The sequence below is a fragment of the Stegodyphus dumicola genome, chromosome 1, assembly GCF_044657685.1.
Source record: "Stegodyphus dumicola isolate Sdum_Otavi_A_Nest chromosome 1, ASM4465768v1".
NCBI classification, from domain to species: domain Eukaryota; kingdom Metazoa; phylum Arthropoda; class Arachnida; order Araneae; family Eresidae; genus Stegodyphus; species Stegodyphus dumicola.
In genome coordinates, this window is record NC_140768.1 from 120,316,273 (window position 1) to 120,339,215 (window position 22,943).

At 33.1% G+C, this 22,943-nt stretch overlaps 1 protein-coding gene and 1 non-coding gene across 10 annotated transcripts in view; one reads left to right on the forward strand and one right to left on the reverse strand.

Annotated features, from left to right (window-relative positions):
• Positions 1-22,943, reverse strand: part of LOC118189586 (uncharacterized) — a 180,175-nt gene that overhangs the window by 35,801 nt on the left and 121,431 nt on the right. For 4 of the 9 annotated variants that reach the window (XM_035360210.2, XM_035360211.2, XM_035360209.2 and 1 more), the window contains exons 4-7: positions 19,058-19,150; positions 6,784-6,876; positions 6,615-6,644; positions 4,742-4,921 (exon numbers count right to left, since the gene is read on the reverse strand). In XM_035360210.2, the coding sequence (XP_035216101.1) occupies positions 4,742-4,921; positions 6,615-6,644; positions 6,784-6,876; positions 19,058-19,150 (396 nt within the window). The remainder of the gene's footprint in view (positions 1-4,741; positions 4,922-6,614; positions 6,645-6,783; positions 6,877-19,057; positions 19,151-22,943) is intronic. The other 5 variants (XM_035360214.2, XM_035360213.2, XM_085819887.1 and 2 more) reach the window with 3 other exon arrangements.
• Positions 15,585-15,658, forward strand: TRNAS-GGA (transfer RNA serine (anticodon GGA)). Its single transcript has one exon. It is a non-coding gene; the product is annotated as a tRNA-Ser (tRNA).

The window sequence follows — 22,943 nt, forward strand, 5'->3', positions numbered from 1 at the left end:
TCAAATGGTGCAATAAACCCTTGCGAAATGCGATTTTGCATACACGTGTTTTCTCAATAGTCTGTATTTAACTTGTTAAATGAGAGAATTTCAATTATTTGCGGTACGGTGCAGCGCTTTGGAAGCGCTGCGATAGTCTTCTTAAATGACGGGTTTGAAAATTCATTCCTTAAAAATGTCAAAATACTTAGGATAACGTTGAAGCTTAGGTTTTGCTTTTCTAAGTCACGATAATGCTCTAGGACAGCGCTGTCCAACTTATCATAGCCCGCGGGCCATATTTTCTTCACCAAACATTTCAGCGGCCAACAAGGTGTATAAATGAAAAGTCAGGTTTGTTAATTAAAAAATATTTTATTTATACTAAAAAGAAAACTTTGAAATATTCGTAATATATTAATGAGAACATTGTGGCCGTAATTGTTTAGCAACAATATCTTTTATGACCACATCAATATTTGTTGTGGCAAGTCTAATTATATATTTAAGAGTGGAATCTTTCAAAATGTTTCTATATTTTGACTTTATATATTTCATATCGGAGTATGCACGCTCGCAGATATATGTACTTCCGAACATTGGTACAATTTGAAGTCCAAAATCTCTAAATTTTCGATATTTCTCTTTATCTAAAAATTTGAATATTTCTATTCCAGTTACTCCACGAGATGTAAAAAATAGGTCACCCTGCAGGTCGCATAATTACATTTGATATTAAGATCAACGGAGTTGATATCAATATTAATTAGATCACAAAATAAATCAATAGTTTAAGATCATCAAATTGAGAAAATCTTTCATTGAAATCTGTAATTAGCATATCAAATTTTGGTAGAAATATTTTTAAATTCGCTTCTACTACACTTCTTCATAGATCTCTTTGCAAGATTCAAAATGAAATAAATTATTTTGCTCCAAATTAAACCTTAACAATTTTAATTTGTTTCTAAATCCAGTAACATATTTATAAAGGCAACACACATTTTGATCTTGTCCTTGCAAGTATTTATTCAAAATATTTAAATAATTTGTAATGTTCGTTAGGAAAGCAAGTGAATAAATAAAGTTTTTATCAACTAAATCTGCTGTTAAATTTTCATCGACGGCAATTTCTGTGAGAAAAAGATGAACTTCTTTTCGAAGTGTAAAGAATCTCCCCTCAAGCACTTTCCAGCACTTAACCAACGAATGTTACTAAGTAAAAGCAGATCTGCATATTCAGTTTCCAATTCATCCAAAAATGTTTTAAATTTTCGGTGTGTAAGAGAACGATTCCCCCCGCGAATCAAATTAGTAACTTTGCAAACCTTGTCCATTACGTCTTTTAGTTATAGGGATAAACCATATAATGCCTCCTAATGGATAATACAGTGTAACATACGACGTGTTATTCCTCCTTTTTGCAAAAGTCCCGCGAGCCCAATATTTTCGCCCGTCATAGCTCTAGCACCGTCGGTTACAATAGCAGTGCATTTATCAAATCCGCCATACTGCTCTACTGAACATTTTAATTGTTTGTAAATATCTTTACCTTTTGTTGTTTCGTGTAATGATTGTAATTTTAAAAGTTCTTCTGAATAATTATAGTTTTCATTTACAGTTCTTATAAAGATAAGCATTTGACTTGTATCGGAAATGTCTGTGCTTTCATCCAATGCTAACGAAAAATAGCAGCAACTATTGGTTTGGTTTTCTAATTTATTAGTGACATGCATGCTAATCTTGTTTACACGTCGGCTAGTCTGGTGACAAAGTGATACTGTTTGAAATTTTCTTACCATTTCGTTTTCATTAAATGCTTGAGCCATTTTTATGGCACATTTTTTAATGAATTCTCCATCCAAAAATGACTTCTTTGCCTTTACTATTTCTAAACAAACTTCAAACGATGCAGCTACAGATGCTTCTTGAAATTTTGGTTCTTGATTAAAATAAATCGTTTGATGATCCAGTTACTTTTTCATTTTTTTCACTAGTGGATATTTTCATGTCTCGCATGTACGAATGATACTTTTTTTCATGATGGAAAGATAATGGTGCTTCAAATTATATTCTTTACACACAGCTATGATTTATAAACATTCCAAACACTGTGGTTTACCATTCTTGTTGAGAATAAATAAATAATCTATCTCCATTCTTGTTCAGAATAAATAAATAATCTATCTCCTAGCGATCTCGAAATTCTCGATTTTCGAGGGCTATTTTTCTTAGTAGCACTCATATTCAATAATTATTTTAATTAATAAATAAATATGAAATTAAGTTAATAATAATATTATGACACAGTCACCCTCAACAAATTCTAGACAAGACTGCACTCGCACGATTGCATGAATCAACCAAATAGCGCAGGGTAGTGTAGCCATCACGTGCGCCAACCATAGATAAACAATATCCAACCACAAATATAATATGTGGCGCCAACGTTGAGCCAACCATCATCAGACGTTAAACGGATTGCTGCTGTATTCAGCCAGGTTAAGCGAAGTTACGCAAACTAAATAGTACCTACTTTGAATTCAAATTAGATTTAAATTTTCGCATAGTAAAATAATTTTAATATTAATAATAATAATTTAGTAACATAAATTTATTCATAGTAAAATGTACTCACGGGCCGTAAAAATAATTTGGCGGGCCGTATACGACCCGCGGGCCGTCAGTTGGACAGCCCTGCTCTAGGACATGGTACTGAAGCATTACATCATTGCATCCAAATGTAGGACATGGTACTGAAGCCATCACAACATTGCATCCAAATGTTGCTCCTTCCACCGAACGCCACTTCCTTTTAATCTGACACATGGATTAAGAAATCAAAAGCATTCAGACCCTATCACTTCCTTTTAATCTAACCCATGGATTAAGAAATCAAAAGCATTCAGACCATATTATGTCAGGCATGTTTACATCTCTGCAAATAAAGCACCAGAAGATGTAAAGCAACAGATAATACTAGCATTCTTGAAGCAATTTAACATAAGACACTGCACAGAAATGATTAACTCACTTGAGAACACGTGTGAATTCATCAATAACAATTGCTTGTTGGCATTAGCACTGACTTAGAAGTAATCAACAATTTTATATGATTTTCATCGACTGAAAATGAAGCCAAGCCATTCGTACAAATTACAAAAGCAATAGGCGGCGAAGAATTTTCAGATATGAAAGAAGGAGATATTAAAGAACTAGTCGAGAATGGCGATCATGAAATGAGAAATGATGAAGTGGATGATGTTATACACATCAGGCCCTGACGGAGAAAGCAGCGACAGTGAAGAAGATAAAGAAACTTTAATGTAAAAAAGTTAAAACGAATTGTTAAAAAGGCACAGTAACTGTCTAATTCTGTAATGGAGATTGACTCGAATGAAGAATGCAAAGCACACTTCATGAGACATATTGAAAAACTTTGCAATGCTTACAATAAAACATTTAATAAGATGCGTCACACAGTGTCCTCTGAAAAATAACCAGCGATTTAAAACAATAATTATATCATGTACCTACTTTTTAAGCAGTGATAGAAATCCTTTCAATTAACATTTATTTCGCCTTTCGTTTTTAATTACAATAATACTTAGATTAACATAAATTATACATAATATCTTAATCTAAATTATACGTTACTCGTTTTTCCCATAGAAAGTTAAAACTTTGCGAAATGTGATTTTGCCGTACGCAAAATGTTAGTGGCATAATTCCCGCGTTCGGCAAGGGTTTACAGTACAACAAATACTTATGCTGCACATTCGTTTATGATGAATTGTATATAAATTCTTTTGAAGAACATTATCCTTTACTGCCTTCTGCCCAAGGGTTTCTCCTCTGCTTATTTGTAATGTATTGCTCATTACTTCATTTTCTAAATCAAGAGCTACGTTGCATAGCTTAGATATGACATACTATTTTTAAACTGCCTGAATGAAGTATATCAAAGATTTCAGATTGTACAGATAAAATACTGGATGCCTACACATAACCGAATTTTTGAATTTATCTTGGTTTCATATATCTAGGAAAAAGGTTTTTATTCATAAAATCTGACGATTCGCATAAACTTTTGTTGTCCGCACATATAAAGATATACAGACATAACTATATATACGACGTGTATCGAATTAGATTTATAGAACAACATATCAGACACAATATCCGAATTTTACTCTACTCCGGAAACTGTTTCTGATACTATCACTTTTACAACCGAGTTCTTGAAATTAAAAGTGTTCGAGAAATGACTTTTCACGAATTAAATTCTAAGCATAAAATTACTCTATTTAGATGAGAAACAATGGAAATGTTAAATGACACAGGGGAAAAAAACGTATAATAACTAACAGCACGAGAAAAATCACTGTCAGACCTAGGAAGTCTTTTAATAGCAACGAACCAAATTTACCTTCCAATTTCGGCTCTCAAACGTGTCTAAGTCAGTTTCAAAATGAAATCAATGATATCTATCATTCACTAATCTATGCTACTATAAGCTTTATCATCAATTCATTCCAAGTATTTTGCATCAGAATTTAAGGTTATATTTCTTTATCCGAAAATACTACAAAAACTATGACTATAAAAAGACATCGGAAAACGCGAGGGTATAAAAAATCAGTTAGTTCAATCTGTTCTAGGTTAGTAATTAGGTTAATATAAAATGTAAACAGTTCTTTTTGGTTAAGAACTACATTTGTCCTACTGCAAGCCCACTACAGGCATTTCATGCAAGACTTGCCTCTGTAGAAGTCTGGGGCTCTGTTGATTGCACCCCAGCAGCAAACAAACCAGACGGTTCAACTACAGATTCTGAGCTTTTTTCTTCTTTTATAACAGGATGATAAAATTCGGATGACGTTTGACTCACTGTTGATGTGGGCCTTGTGCTGGAAGTCTCGGACATAAATACACTGGAATCCTATTTAAAGGAAGAGTTAATCACATGACAACTTAGGTCTAAATTAAACAGCTGAAACCTGCTTGTGATAAAAAGCTTTAAGCTAGGTGTTGATGACAGCAACAAATGAAACAAATGGGTGTTCAAATAGTTATTAAAATAATTTTTTTATAAATTCGGTTTTATTGAATACGGCACGACTGTTTCTACCCTATAAATTTCATTACACTTTTAGTGCATGCACCAGGCGTCGGCAACGCCGCATCCCTCACTATTAACTCCTCAAAACATAATTTTAAGTACGGATTTATATTTTTTGTAATTATTTACAAGTATTTTTATTTTGAACAAAAACATAATAATTTTGCTTATTTATTATTACACACTTGTGATTAGAAAATCACATTAGTAATTTAATTTTTTTAAAATTAAACTATGAACTTTCAGTGGATTTAAAAATTATATCGTGCTTTTATTAACAAAATGTTGACGACATGCGGTACATACAAATGTCAAAATCATGTATATACCAAATGTAATATGTTTACTGTGTCTATATGTATGTCTTCAAATTTAAACAACTTCATCAAGCAAATTAAATAATTAAACGACAGTAATGCTTTCTCTTTCCTACTTCTAGAAACAGAAATTGAAAGGTAACTACCAAATTAATGACAATATAAAAAAAATAAATTAACCATCGTTTTGATTTAAAATAAAATCTAACGAAATCAAATTCTGTAAATACAATGATAATTACACAGTGACATGAATTAAGAATTCCTAACATATAGTACGTTTAGAATACAGTTATTTCAGATTTACACAGACAGTGAGTTTTTGAAAAATGTAAGAGAAAATTTCATCTTATACATTCAAAAACTTAATATGTAGTACGTATCTGCTTAGAAAGATGTTAAAAATTTATGAGAAAAGTAAAGAGGAGTACAATTATCTTACCAGTATTTGTGAAGTTAAGGAAACTGTAACTAATGAATAAAATAAAAGGAAAAGGAAACGCAGTCACAGAATAAAATATACATACATCTTTACAAAAGTTCAAAGAATTCATTTTTATATTTCTGCTTTCTAATTTACAATTTAATATTTGAAAAAAATTGACATTACTATATTTTGAAAACAAAAATTAAAAAGATTTTACTTATTATAGGATTCTAAACAATGAATGATATCTGCAGTACAGAGACACAGTTTCAAGCTGAAGGAAAATACTGAGTGATTTCAACCAAAATTCTTTAATTTACAAGACATTAAGGTATGATTAAAGATATGGTTTTTATAAAAAACATATTTTTAGGATTTTATGAAACTAACATTGTTACTTTAATGAATTAATAATTCACAATTGAGATGATTTAGCATTTAGTACAGAGTGAAAAGAATTCTTTTATTATCAATAGAACTAATTTCTGCAATTTCAGTATGCGAAAGCATCCGATTCATATTAATAACGGAACGAATTCCATATAATGAAGAAAGGTACATTTTTAATATATTTTTTAAATTTTAACATTTATTCATATTTTGTAATTAGAAGTACATATATAAACTCCCGTTAAAATAACTGCAAACCTTTAAATTTTTAGCTTAATACAAAATATGAAAAATTATGGATGGATTCCACTGAGTGAAAGTCAAATAATATATTTATACTGGTATACTTAACATACAAAGAATTAAGAGATTACCTTACCTTACTGAAAGATGGAAAAAATGATGATTTCTGAAATGGAATAAAAAGGTGTATAAATTTATGTTATATTATTGAACAATAAAAATGAATAATAGTGAATAATAAATTTATGTTATAACATTGAATAATTTCAATATATAAACGTAGATAGTAAATATTTTTCACTTACGCTCTTTTCTTTTTTGGAAGAAAATGGGTCAGAAATAGGACCTTTTGTTTCTTCTACTTTGACACTTTCTTGAATCTCGGTAAAAACTGTTTTCTGTAATGGAAATAAAAGTCAGTCAATTAACGGAAATAACTGATGAATTTTTTCATATTAAATTACACCATTTAAAATTACATACACATGAATTAAGGGTATGAAAATTACACAATTATCCGAAGTTTAAAGAAGAATTAAATGAAGAAAATTTTAAATATTGTTTTCAGCAAATTTGGTAAAAATAAAAAATACTGCACAAGTCCACAAAGATGTAAAGTAGTTATAAAAAATCAAACAAATTGCCAAAATGAAATCCTATTAATACGGGTACGAATTGCAAAAAGAGATTTCTTTCTCCTCTCCCCCTTTTTTTAGGGGGGATAGGGAATGTAACCTTTCACCAACAGATGGCGCTCTAAATGATACGATCGAAGTAGTATTGAAAATGATTTGCTCTTGGCCACTCCCTTCCTCCTATGCTCCGTTCTCTCCTCAGTGAGCAGGAACTATTTATTTAATATCATGTGTCTTAGGGCTTATTTATCAAGGAGCCGGCAAAATTACACGAATGTGTAGTAGTTCCGGCGATATGTCTATAGGCTGAAATTGCATGAATCCCTTACTTTATCATTAATATAAATATTAAGCAGTGGCATAGCCACAGCACATGCCACTCTAAACGATTCGTTTGCCGCCCTCATGCACATTATAAAAAATCCATAAAATATCAAAATGTCATAAAGGGATATAAAAAAATTGCATGTTTACCTTTGAAATAAACTTTAATTCCAACATTCTACAGTGCTAATTTGCTTGTGTTTTCATTACCAAAATCACAGCTGACATTCTAAAAGCTTATTTCGTTACTCCAGTTGCTAGCCCCCTAAAATTACGAAATTCTCCTCCGGGGGAATTTCCCCACTGGTTGAAAATCCATCTTAGCAAGATGACCTCTGAGAATTCCTCGCCCTTCTTTCTAGATCTATATGAATAATCTCTAATATGTTTCAAACGAAACATTCCGCCTTAAAAAATATGCCGCCCTGGGTGCATCACCTTCTTCGCCCCCGTCTAATTACGCCATTAAATAATTAAGCAGATGAATCAATAAAAAAAACTATTGAATGAAAAAGATAATTATTAAATGGATCCTTCAGTGCAAGAAAATTTTCCAAACTCTTAGACAAAGAACCATTCTTCTGGACGGGATTAATTTTCGTGAACAGCGCAAATTAATTTTCTATTTATCTAATTTCTAGAAAAAACTAAAGCATCCTATAAAATGGAAATTTGCAGAAGTAAATATGAATGTCCTTCAAAAACTGTAGAAAACAAAGTTCTCACTCTAGTTTACCAGTAAAACACTTTTCGATTCTATCACATTCTACAGGAGCAGATTATTCTATAAATATTTATTTATTTGCAAAGTAACGTCCACCCGAAGAAGGAACACGATTCGTTTCGCTCTTGAAATACACTCAGCCTTTCTGCTTGAAATACACGTAAAACGATGGTTATATTTTGCAGATTATTATTGTCCAAACTGTTATTTAATTTAATTCATTCACTTTGAAGTAATTTTTAAAGCTAATGAGAAACACTCAAACTAATTGTATCTGCATAGCACTTACTTGCACATCAAATGACTGGGCGAATGAATAAGTATCTGAAAAAAAAATCCAATCTGATCTCTGAATGAAAAAAGAAATAGATACAGTAGATCCTTAATTGGTTTCAAATATTATACTAACATCATTCTGAAACAAGGTGAATAAATCCAATAAGTATACGGGTAATGGTACTCAATTACTATACCGGAAGAAAAAAAAAAAAAAAAAAAACTGCTTGGTAGAAAAATTCAACGAGATTAACGAACACATTTACTATCATTTTTCCACACCTATAACTGATGTAATTTTAGATTTTAAAAGCAAATTTAAAATTCACAACTAATAAACTCTTTTTGGCAATTGATATTAAGTACATTGAACTATCATTTGCTATTATCTGTAGAAGCGCCTAACAAGAAGATATTTATGCAATATAGCATACCCCGATGAAGCACATGGAACCTCTTATTTTCAATTCAGCATAGTATACAAAACACTTCATTTCTTGGAATATTTGTACTACAGGAATCTTATAAAAAATCAAGACTTTTTATATACTTGTCCAGTGTAGAAATTGTTTTGATAAAATTTTCTGCCTTATTTTAAGAAACTCTGTTATTAGAAATATATGTCTAGGTTCAACTATAGGTTTTAGCCAACCTTCTGAAACGCCCTGCGAATTCCAAATGAGCCCATTTACCATCTAAAAAGGACCAAGAGATTTAGATCCTCTACTAAGGCAAAAAAAAAATATGAACAAAATCCTTAAAGTATTTCGTTAAAGTATCGTATAGCAGCATTTAAAAAATAAGCATTTGTAGAATCACAATAAACGAATAACCTTCCAGTAAGTTTCCAAGTTTGTTCATTTGTAAGAAATTGCTACGATTTCCATACACGCGGTGATAAGAAGTTCGTTTTAAAGGCATATGATGAACATCCTAGCAACTATAGAATAAAACAGCTGCAGTATGTCTACAACTTTGCGGATACTGTAGGTGTAACGCATTCGTAAGTTAAATAAACAAACGTTAAAAAAAGTTGAAGGTTTGCAAGTTATATACACAAATAATGATCCCGTACGGTACCACCACAACTGTGTTATTTCTTAGCCTTGTAAACTCTGCAAAATGCACTCTTGAATATACAGTTTTGCCAATTTCAGTGCTTTTTCTATGATCTAAGTCAAAAGGAGAAATATATATTCTAGGAACCATTTATGGCATTATCTGGCTATATGATGATCAACGCTTTCGTTGTGACTACATAATGCTATAAATATCATAACATCTGCAAAACAACATTTTCATCAGACGATTTGTGTGACACAAGGAAGAAGGAATGGTTTCGTTTCTCCGTGGTTTGATCCTGCAGAATCATAGACATAAGGGTTCATTTAACTGTTTGATATTTATTTCTTGATTATTTCTTGTTAGTAATCATATTTTATATAAATCAGTTTAAAATATACCAAAACATTTTAAGTTATTTCATTTCCGTGGTATATGCATTATTTTAGATTTTTATAAATCATTCCAGTAAGTATATAAGCACAGCCTCCAATCATTGAAATGAAAAAAAAAAAAAAGGTAAAATGTTATTATCATTTACTTGATAAGCCATTTTGTGTTGCTACCAATCTATTTTTATCTTCTTTCCTATGTTGCGCGCTTCCTCAAAATGTACACACAAAATAATGCATTATTTAAAGTCGTTTCGCTGAACAGAAATGGCAGCTCATATTCACTAGTACTTAGCAGACAGTTAAAGATGCGTTTTCCGTGAACTTTGCTTCGTAACAGGCTGAAATCCAATGAGTTGCAACTAGATTAATTGTTTTACCCTGGTGAGCAGCGACTTATTTTCTTAAATATTATATACTGACAGATTGAAAAGTAAGAAAAATTTAAGTCCTTTATTATATTCAACCTGGTTTAAGCAATTATGAAATATAAAAACTGTTTACATACGCAAAAAGCATTTCGAATAAATAAATTAACTGAAACAGCAGGTGAACTAACGCATATATAGTGTAAATAATAAAAGAAATAAAAACGCAAACTAAAAAAAAAGTGTAAATAAAATTGAAATGCAAAGAATTTACATCTCTCGGCATATATCTGTCAGAAGGTTACTCATCTGTGTCACTGCCAGTTCGAAAACAGATTCTTTCCGAACACTATATAAACATCTTTCCGAACACTATATAAACAGACATACAAGGATATACAATTAGAACCCATGAATGAAAATAAAACTGAACAGTCTGTAACACACGTAGTACTACATGAACACAGCCACATAACATCTGTTCGTGTAAAATGGAAACTATAGATAATAACATGGAAGTAAATGCAGAGTTGCTTTCATTTCTATCAGAAGCAAACTTACTCATAGAAAACAGAAAAAGAAAATAGGAAACATGAAATTAGAATATTTACTACTGTAATGCAATTTGGAGCTATTATTATGATATTTTCTTATAAGACTTTCTGACAGAAACTGACCCATATTCATATCGCATATGAGAAACTATGAGAACATCACACAGCCTCAGTTAAGGTACTTCAACAGGCGATGAACAAATTCTTTTCGAAGTAACAGAATTATCTCATAAGATATCGAAAACTGCGTATCACCAGAAGGCCCACCAGCGGCCACGCGATAAGCACGGAACACTGGTAGTTCAGTCCGAGGTTCGAATCCCGCGAATGGGCTAGCTGCATGGGCATTCGTGGTTTTCCCCATGTGTAACGTGCTAATACGAGTTAGTTTCCCTTAGAAAGTCCTCCACTAAGGCGTTCCTTCCCTTCTGTGTACTGCCTTAAGGCAAAACACGTAAATAATAATAATATTACCAGAAGCATGAGAGTAACTAAAGAGAAGCGAGCGGCATAAATGATCATTATAAGCGTCAAACTCAGCTACTATAGGGCCTGCATTCAATTCAAGTCAGATCAAACTGACTTTATTGAAATTGAAATTCTTTTTTCAGCTGAAGAGATTCTTGCATTATGGAATACTCTATGAAACTTTAAAATTCTTCCAATGATCTCAGAGTTCCAACAGATGGATTAAAAACAATAGAAGATATTTCGGGACAGTTTTCTCACACCAACAGAATATAGGCAATTCAAGATGACCACAATACACAAATAATATAAACAAGCAGGTTAAAGATGTCAAAGTGGCTTCAAATAGCGTGTTCTTCATAGAATTACTCTGCAATGTTCGCAATGAATCAAATAATGTTAATTCAGCAGGCACAATTTCTAATGCACAAAAACTGTAGCACAAACTGACATCAACTTCTAGCAAATAAAACTGGGAGAAATATTTATTTTTCTGAATGATTCAATAAAAATATCCTTTCGAAAAAGGAAAAATAAGCTTTTAAACAAAAGAATTAAAACACATTCACTAATAAGGCACTTAGATCAGTATTTAGGACATAGCATAGGAGACAAAAGGAGAATTTCATGGAAGTCTATTAATCAAACGACTATAACAATTACAACCCCAAAACACATTTTAGCTCATATATGAACTAAGGCGTCTTACACGTTGCAGGAAAACTGCAAACCGCATCATTGCAATTCAATTTACATTATTAGCAAAGCTATAATCCAACTATACACAGTAATTTTATTAAATATTTTACTTTATCAAACACCGTCCAACTTCGTTTTTGGGAATATTAAGTATGGTCATTTTATATTCTTTAAAATATTACAAAACGGAACATAGTATGGAAGAAAGACACTGAAATCCTAAGTGCTCGAAATGAAATTGACTTTCTTAGGCAGCCATGTATTTGCTTCTTTTGATACTTTGCGTCAACTCCGATGATATCCAAACAATTAAGTACTGTAATGGAATGAAATGATTATTAATATATAGATGGTGTAAACACAATGACCAATTTAAGTGTACATTTCCATAAAAGAAACACGCCCTTCTAGAGTTCCAAGTGAGATATATGATATCGAATGTTGTTAATATTAATGAAAGAGATAACAAGCGTGTTTTTCTAGTCTCACATAAACAGAAGTAACAGACGATATGCAAGGCTTTAATTAAATAACAAAACAATACGATGTAAATGGCTACACTGGTAAATGAGATTGAAGCACGATTCTATTCTTCTGTGAAAGAAACGTAATTTCAGCTTTACTTCATCATTAGGAACTTTATCTGAAGATTTTTAAGATGATTTCAAGAATTTTGGGGAAAAAGCTCGTTTCGTATTCAGCTGATTAATTCGAAAGCTTCGTGTTTTTCTACAGTCAACATCAATGTTTAATTTCATAACTTTTCTTCTTCTTAATCTAGTACACCAGCTAAATTCATGGGCTAGTCCAAGCACGGATTAGTAAACAGACTGGACCAAGTACCTCTTATCCGCAATTATTTAAATTGGGAAAAAATTAAATAATCTATGATTTTTTCTCACGTGATCTTCTGATGTAACAGACATAACACTGAGCTGGTGAATTCGAAGGACTTCACCCAAACAGAGTTTCTCAACACAACATTATGAAAGTTCTTCAGGCTATCAGCTTAATTCAGTTAAAAAAAACATGACTGAATTTTGAAAAATGTCTTTATATTACTAACAAAAATATATAATTACTATAAACTTTTACAAATTTAAATTAACTTATTATGTATTAGTAAACAATTAACTTTTTATATTCCCTTTTTTAGAATATTAATAATTAACATGTAAAAATAATTGCCACAGAAAGTAAAGAATTAATATAGTGTATTAATATTTTTAGTTCAAAATTTAATCGTGCAAGACATTTAACAAAAATTTATAATGCAACTACGAAATCCAAAAACACATTTGACAAATCTTTTTATTTTATTTTGGTAAATATATTTCCTATCAAAATGCAAAAGAAATAGTACATATGTCAGTAATTTTCTTAAAATCTCTCATATGATTATATAATTGAACCATGCACAAGTGTTCCAAATTACTAAACGAAAATATTAAAATTCATAGAACTTGCAAGAGCACTATTTGCTTAAATGTACTTCACGTTTTAAATTCAACTATTACTTCAAACAATCCTAAAGGCTGTTGTAGCCTTGTGTGACGAACTGAATAAGAACCAAACACAACCTTGTGTTATAAAGTTATAAACTTGTGTTATTTATTTTTATAACACAAGGATTATATGTCAGCTTCTCAAAGGACCGCCGTAATTTTAAAAATAAATACAAAATGGAATGAATGCAATGAAGCAGAACCTGAAACTAAAACTTGTGTTAAACTAGCTTTTACTAGCCTTGCAAAAATACATTCAAGAGTTTAGGATAAATAAACACATTCAGAGATTTTAGTTAAAGCAGTTATTAAATATGGAAATATTTTTATGCAGTCGCAGCAGGGCTGTTTACTAATACTGACTAAAAAGGAAGTGTACGAACAAACTATTCGTTATAAATCTTAAATACCTGAACAGTAATGGTTTCCTAACTCCCTTCTATTTACTACTTTATTTAAATCTTTCAATTATTGAATAGACGGCGACGTGTACGATGACCGGAAGGCACGGAAAGGCTAAGTTTCAGACATAAGCATAGTTCAAGCGCGATCCTGGTTGGCATTCTGCCAAAAGACATAGACTCGTCCAAAAGGGGCGGTATTACTTGCTGCGGCGTGAAAGGTCTTCTCTTCTCCGGAAAGAGCTATGCTGGAGGGAAAGAAAGTCTCCATCCTTCAACCTTATTCTGAGAATAATTCGGTCCGAATGGCGCATGCGTGTTTGCGCTCATGGTCGCGGATGAGGCGGTCGAACCATAGTTAGATACTTCTACAGAATTAACGAACTCTCCAGCGTGTTTATATTTTCGTAAATACATTTCTAAAGGCATAAGTTTCAGGCATAACTCGTTAGAAACTTGAAAAATAATTTGCAAAAACATTCCATTGCCTTTGCAGAAAACATAGGAAATCACATAAATAGATAGAAAATTAAACAAAAACCTATGAAAATACCTGAAGGTCTATATATTTTTCAAAATTTATTCTACTCATTTAAAAAATTAATTCACAGGCTGTTGAAAAGTCGGAAATCATAAGCTGCATTTAAAAAGACAAACAACAGTTTCATGAAACATATTATTCTAAAGAAATCCTCAGAAGGGAAAGTTTGTATTACTATTTTAGAAACAAATAAACTCGTTTAAAATGTCGATTTTTTTAAAACTGAGCACAGGTTGCCTATATATAGGTCTGCATTGTTCTAGTCGATGAGATTTCGAAGGAAGAATTTTCAGTATTTTATTTTTTTCTTCCACGCACGCATTCTGAAAGGAAAATTTTCTTCCCTCCAGCATTTCGTGGAAACCTCTTTTCAGTTTCGAAGACATGCCAAGTCTGAAATACCTGTAACTACAGCAATCACGCAAGCAAATCTCAAGATCCACTACTCTGAAGCTACAGTCAGGAATAAAAAAAGGAAGGGGTTTGGATTTTTATCACAAAGACCATACAGCTTATACCAAAGTGATTTGCAATTATTCTTTGCCAACTTAATGGCTAACGTGTAACACCACACTTAATACAATTATTCGCTGGCTTTACTTTAAGGAAACTTTCTAATTTCAGTCGTAAATAACGAAACACAATGTGACATCAGAGCTTAAACACACAACACAAAATGGAAATGGGGGAAAAAAAAGATGAAAATAAACTGGTACATGTGAATCACATGCAAAATAATATTCTTTACTTCAGGTTATATTCTACAAAACACAACTGAGCTTATTGCAACGTGATTAGTAGCAAAAAGAATGATTTCACTGGTAATGGAAACACTGACTCGATTCTACTAATATTCCTATGCTAGGATGATTTTCGTTCAGGACTTATAAGGTTTCTCCCGCCTTCCTAGCGTGCTTTCGTGGTGTAGTGGTTCTGCACGCTGGGCCGGTATTCCAGAGGTCCGTGGTTCGATTCCCGGCGAAGGCATTGCTAATTTTTCATCTCTCCGGCTTTTCCAATTAACCTAATGTCTCCACAGTGGCGCCGGAACTAAAAGGGTGTTGGATGATGATTCTCCTCACCCAGGATTTGGCAAGCGGGTCCCCTAAAAACCCCAGTTGCCCTTTAAAAGGGGGAGTACATAAGGTATTTTTCCCGCCTTCATGGTGTAGTGGTTCAGCACGCTGGGCCGGAATTCCAGAGGTCCGTGGTTCGATTCCCGGCGAAGGCGCAGCTCATTTTTCATCTCTCCGGCTTTTCCAATTAACCCAATGTCTCTACAGTACAAACAAGAAAAAACAAGTTCTTCGCATTCTGAACTTTTGTTGTAGTTAATATTGCAATATATGGTACACATTCTCGATTTCATCTCTCTGGCCGTATTTTAGGCAATGAAATTAAGAAACAATACTGTGTATTTGAACTCATTTTTTGGAGAAGAAGGATATTTATTATTTTTATACGAAAAATAAATACAATTAATAAATACAAAAAATATTTTTATACGAAAAAATAACAAATACGCTCATTCATAAAAGTAAGCTGGTTTAGCCCTCTTGCTGATCTATGTTTAGCGTATATATGAGTTTTATTAAAAGGCGGTTTTAAAAGCATGATCTTATACTAGGCAAGTTCTAAAATTTAGCTTTGCAGAAAACACATGTGGGGATTTATTAAGTTACTTAATAGTTAATTTTATTTTGAAACAACGCTATTATTCTTGCTTTCAAACCATGCTTTCTTGCCAGAATGTAAACGAGTTAGCGCGCGTATATTCAAATAAGGTAGAAAGAAGTAAGTATTTAAGAGAAGGTCTTGAAAAACGATTTTAAAACGCGTTCTGCCTGCCTGAAGAGCAGTTTAGTTACTAGTGATTAGATTTCTGAGGCGTTGAGCGCTTCTACCCATTAAGCTTGTTTACGCCGAATTTTAAGAGTCCGAGCCTGCCTACGCGTTAAGTAACTTGTGGAAAGCCGTTAGGCTAACTTAATTCTATTCTAAGTTACTTGTTACCTTTTGAGTTGCGGGGTTCCTCCTAACAAATAAATGTGAAGGAACCTAGTGAACAAACAACTAATCGAATAATCACTTATAATCAGTAACTTATAATAATCAGTAACAGAAACGTAAAGTTCAAGAAGGGTTAGTCTTTATTGCTCAAAATAAAGATATACAGTCGGCCCCTTTCTCAGGGCGCACAGCAAAGCCTCTACTTGGGCTTGAACTTAAAAGTGAAAGAAATAAGAAAAAATGCTTAACTAAAGAGATGTAGCCGAAGCTAACACAAGTCTAACTAGTTGGCCACTAAATATCGAATTAGCTAGCGAAGCTATCAAGGGCCCGTAATGCGGACGTGGCCAAAAGGCAAATTCGCGCTAGTCAGAAACTCTGATTTCCTCTCTCGAAGTCAGTGGAACTTCGACTTAAATACTACTCCTATTCATTTGCATTAAAACGCAATTCTAAAAACACATTCTGGTACGAAAATGTAAGCTGAAATTAGGATGGATAGGAAAGGAGCTTAAAAATAAATGTTAAAAACTTAGGATAAACATTGCAGAGTTAAGCCAAAAGTGTTGGCTTTTTAAGTACAAGTCGGTGCCTTCTGTGAATAATATTGAGTTCATATATAGTCACACAATCTGTTCACGTCTAGTTAGTTTATACTCGCTAAGAATACGACGTTATACACATTACAAAAAAAGCCCGGTGGCGCAGTGGCTGGCGCGTCGGGCAGCAGGTCCGGGTTCGATCCCCGGGCTGGGCAAGGTTGCCTCAGCCTTTTATCCCTTGAGTGCGTCGATAAAATGAATACCAAGTTTGCTTGGAGATTGAACACCAGAGGTCCTGAGACAAGTTGACCGCTTGTTCAGGGCATATGCTCACGCACTCCGGAGCCCATGGTCAGGAAAGCAGATATCAGGGTACCGCAGGCTGCGCCACTCAGTTTAGTTTAGTATACACATTATAAAAAGCTGTAGTCTAATTAGAGCTGGTGTGACTGCATTCTACCATAAATGATACCATACCGATACCGAAAACAGCTCCAGCATCTTTTCTGGTATAACTGTTTTGATTTGAATAGATACTTTTCTCTGTCTCTGAATGGCAACACGAAACCCAGTAGAAGGGCAATGATTTAGAGAACGCTGAGCGGCAACAGTGTGAACTCAGGCAACAGTGTGAACTCAACAGTGTGAACATGAACATGCTTTCGATTTGTTTGATGCAGCCTTAATCCTGCGGATGAGATGTTAAATAGATTCTAGATTACATTAAATTATTTTGGTATTTTAATAAATTCCCTTTTTAAAATAGATTGAATGTTGATTTAGATAGAAATACCACTAAACCACACATACGGAATTTTAGATGTGGCATTTAGATTCATTGTAGAACTCTTGTTAGATACGCAGCGCCATTATTGCCTAACTAGATTGCATAAAAACAATAAATTGAAAAAAAAAAATAATATTTTTGCGCAGAAAACAATAAACAGAAAGCACTTACTTCAGTCTAATTCTTCTCTAAACTTCTTTAAATATATTTCGTTCTTAAAATTACAAACGATCGAAGAGTAAAAAATTAAACACCGCGTTATTTTCGCTGCCTTGGCTTTGAGCCAGCAGTTTCGCAGCCTAGAATTTACATTAAAATTCCTTACCCTCCAATCAAAGTAAAATAAGTCTACGATATACGAAGAAGATACAAAAATATCTAGTATGAAACTAAATAAGCATTAAATTTTCACTGAAACTATTTTTATCATAAAATCATAGCAACGTAATGCAATTTAACAACGTATGTGATCGAGATTTCCATTCTAATACAGAGAGCCTCGACACACTATATTTTACACGTAAATGTTTTCTTTATTCAAAGTAGCGCTTTTTATAAGTTGAGTACTGGTACTGCTCCGCATCAAAGACCTGTCGATACTAAGAGATAATAAATAGAAGTACCTTTACTCCTATTCCAAAAGCAATATCATGCAAATTTTCATGGAAGGTAATGGAAAGCTATCGTTGAATATGAAAAATAATCTTAAAACAAAAATTAATAAACAAAAACTTTTAAATTTAACGCATTTACATTTGCGAAAAAGTGATATTCGCGAAATCTCAGATAATTCACTAAAACTGCAAAGCGCCTCCATAAAATTAAAAATGTTAATTTGCTGATACGTTTAAAAACACGGAAACTTTCTTAGATATTAAAAGCATCCCGAAAAGAATAATCTCTCAAACTAAGCCATTATTTTGCATTATAATTATTATTAGTAGTAGTATTGTTTTTGATTTTATTGGTCTTAGATTGAACTTTTAATGATGGGCATTTTTGAAAAGACTTCAGCAAAACAAGTTTTAATTAACTGCATTACCATTGTATATTACTAGTCGAAAATTCAATATTTATATTTTCTCGTCTTCCGCAAAAAGAATTTTTAAAAATAACTAAAATAAAATTATGGCTTGTTTTGTTATAAACTTGTTGATTTCAGAAAGAAAAAGAAGAGTTTACGTTAAGTAATATCAATTGGGAATATTAAAAAAAGAACACGTAAAGGAAAAACACAAAGATGGATAAAGGAGAAATAAAACAAAAATTTAAATAAATTGGCAGAACTTACTTCAGTGGTTTCACCAGACTCCTTGACAGTTTTTTCTTTTTCAAGTTTTACCTCTCGAACACTTTCATATTCTTTTACAACAGGTTCAGCAGTCTAACAAAAGTGTGATTATGTTCAAAATGAAGGGGAAAAAAAAAACAGAATTTAGGACGTCCAGAATTCTGACATGACGGCAGGTAAAGGTATGTAAAAAATAGTAATTGGGTAATTTTAACTGCTACATTGTTAGTTCTACCAATAACATTAGTATTTAATAAAAAATAAAGCACTATTATATAGACATTCTTCACTCAAAACCACTGCCCTATAAATGTTAAAAAACACAGTATAAACTTAGATACGCTATAAACACTTAAGACAACTACTCAGATAAGATTAATTACGCCCCAACCACTTCAGACGATAACTACGAGGGCCAGGAAGTAGATTACGTTTCCGTCTGTGTCCGCTAGGGGCGGGGCTAGCGCGGCCATCTTGGGGTCAGAGCGTTGCGCAGCTCAGTCTGCATCTAGCCGTGCTAGTGAGAGGTTCGTGCTGTGCTCCGTTCAGATACTGTGACGGTTTGAAATGTCTGCGTTAATTGAAAATCCTGCGAGGTGCGCTCAGTAATAAGGTTTCTGACTGCAAAAAACTGTAAACCGATAGAAATCTATCGGCAGCTTCGTGAAGTGTATGGGGACAACATTATCACTGAAGGTGGAGTGCGTCAGTGGGTCATAAGATTTCAAAATGGCCGAACCAATGTTCACGACGAAGATCGAAGTGGGAGACCCAGCATAGTGACCGCCGAACTTCTCGAAAAAGTCGATGCTAAAGTCCGTGAAAATCGAAATTTCACAATAACGGAACTTTCTTTGAGTTTTCCACAAATTTCGCGAAGTTTGTTGCACGAAGTCATCAGCGAAAAGCTTGGTTACCACAAGTTTTGTGCAAGATGGAAGGCAAGAAGAGGTAACGAAGTGGTTGAAGGCGCAGGCGGCCGAATTTTTCGACGAAGGAATTTCCAAGCTCGTACATCGCTACGATAAATGCCTTAATTTGTATGGTGACTATGTAGAAAAGTAGTATTTGAGTGTGGCTTTCATCTGTATATAATAAAATTTGTTTCCTATACTTTGTTTATTTTTTTATTCCAAAACGTAATCTACTTTCTGGATAGCCCTCGTATTAAGATATAAACACAAAATGTGAAACAGTTGGTATACAATCGCTTACTACGTTTTTCATTTATTGTAAGCTTTGCACTGCTGGAAAAGTTCTAAAGTACTGTGTTAGAAAAATAGCACGAATAATTAAAAAAAAGCAAAAAAGTTCGTAAATCGGAAAAAAAAAATAAATTTAACATAGCCAGCCCTGGATTGAAAGCAAAATTGACACATCCTCTCTATTCTGTCAATCAATTCATCATGCCTTTCAGTTGCGATTCAAACCCCTGCATCCTTTAATTCCCATTAACAATTCATTCAGTGATCACAGAAAGAGTGACTGAGCAGCTATTTGTCTTTCTAGTTGGTCTACTAATGTTCAATTTATTGCAGCCTGATGATTTTACACGTGAATCCAATTCGTGCATTCTGTGACCTCCTCCTTTCTATTTGACTATAATTAGCCTAAGCAGGCATTACCATTCTTTAAACAAATTTACCACTTATCTGACAATAAATAGTGTCATGTTGGTCAAAAACGTCGTTCTGAAAGATCTGTTCTATTCAGAAATCCAAAGCAAACTCATGGAAGCCAGTACGGGTTTTCAATCGGAAATACTGCACTATTGTATAAAGTTTGTTTCCCTTTTCCAGATCACGACACGACTGAGTTCACAATAAAGAGATTACCTTGTTTCGTCTGATAACGTTGGTTTTCATCATACGAACGTTTTGCCAAACACAGTACAGTTGCTTCGTGTAAACAAGTATATGGTGTAAGGATCTTAAGTTTTACTAACGTTTATTTTATTTTAAATCTTTACTATCACTTCTTATTTTCTACTTCCGGCCAGAATTATAAGCGTGAAGGAGTTTATGCAAAGTTGTCTGGCGAACGCCAAGTATTTAAGTGTGGCCTTTTTGCCAAGCAGAAGAGAGGAAGCCGTGAGTTCGAAGCAGGCCGCTTACCTTAGAAGTTACGCAGTTGCTACTTTGCCTTCCAGGCCAGAGGTTTTAATCCTCTTGATAAATTAAACGTATTGTAGTGTTCACAGTCTCTGTGCTACATACGCTTCCTGTTATTATAAGGCCAATCTTATTCTAAAGTTAAATTAGAGTTTAGTTTTATTTTGATATCTTTTAAGTTAGACCCCGAGTGGAGGGTCATTGTATTCCGAAGTACGGAAGTCATTGTATATAAAGAAAAAAATAAAGGGTTTTGTATACCCTTCGTCTGTATCCTGTCTACTTACTACAATTAGTGAACATAGCTTTAGTAAGCTCTCTGTTCTAGTCAGGTCATTGTATGTTTCCGAAGAAGGTAAGAAGAAACATTGAACCTGATAATGGAACATACACAAAATGTCTTCTGGTATAAAGAGTCCTTTCAAGTGAAGCCTTCTTTTCACAATTAATCACCTACCGTCTCCTACTGCTATAAAATAATGCAACAAGTTGTGATGATGCAGTTGTGTTTCATCGTTTTCAACCCTCTGAGCTAGCAAAATGGTCGTCGTAAGGATTTGGGCGACCTGGGAACTGCTGTACTAGTTCAGCAGTTCAGTAGATTTACAAAGGATCGTCCTACAGCTTAAGCTACATTTACTGTTTTTCCAGTCTAGCCTATGATAGATCCTTTTCTATATCTTTGAGATGCAATCAGACATAATGTTATAAGTAGTTAAAGCTTTCCACTGTGCGTTCTCTTGTGGAGTAACTTGGTCCATGTAGCTATTAGAGGATTTTTAATGCTACCTGGCTCCAAAAACAATGTGCATAGTGGTGCTCAACTACAGCGGCCGAATGGGTCTTGTTATTTTCAGTTGGCGTAGAATATAAGGAATTATTGCCTTCTGCCTTGCGTGCTCTCATCGTGTAACCTGGTAGCACGGCTAGCTTCATTGTTCGACAATAGAAACGACATAGTTTATTTTCCATGCTTCGTCCTTCCCTCCCACCAAAACACCTCTACAGAGTTTCAATGTCTGTCAGAACATCTTCGAAACCAAAACGTTTATGCACATGGCTTCATTATTTTGAAAATTTACACACAGTTTAAAAAAAAAAAAAGACATCCTTTAATTTACATAAGGATTACCTTCATTGCTCTCTTTAATCCTTATTTTATTTTTAATTAAAAATTCACCTTACTTACTATCTTTAATTAAACGGATATTTTTTAACTTTTATCACCCTTGAGATAAATTTCATGAGCTTACTTTTTATTTTATTCAACTAATTAATTTATTTTAGTAATGTCGCGGAAAATCTCTTTGTTCTTTAACTTTTGATAGGTAGAGTATTAGCCTTTTAATAATAAGTAATTTCATATTTTGATTTGTAATTTTACAACTCTGGGTTTTCTCTAATTTTTGCAAGACACCCGATTTATTTTTATGATTATGGCTTTAGAATTTTCTGCTCTATTCTTCAAATTTAATTTCAAAACGAAAGAAAAAATTCTCTGGACGCCCTAAAACAATAAAACATAAAGCAACAAAGTACAAAAAATAGCACAAACGTAAAATAAACTAATAAAACAAGAAACATAAAAATACATAAAATGAAAAACTATATATATATATTAATGGGTGTATAGACATGAACGCACACACCAAAAATATGCATGTCTCTGTGTCCGATAATTTACACGGCACGTTTTAATGAGAGTTTTCCTTATTTTATTTATTGTATTTGAAACTTTATTGTACACTTTACTTTATTCGTATCACTTGGAGTTG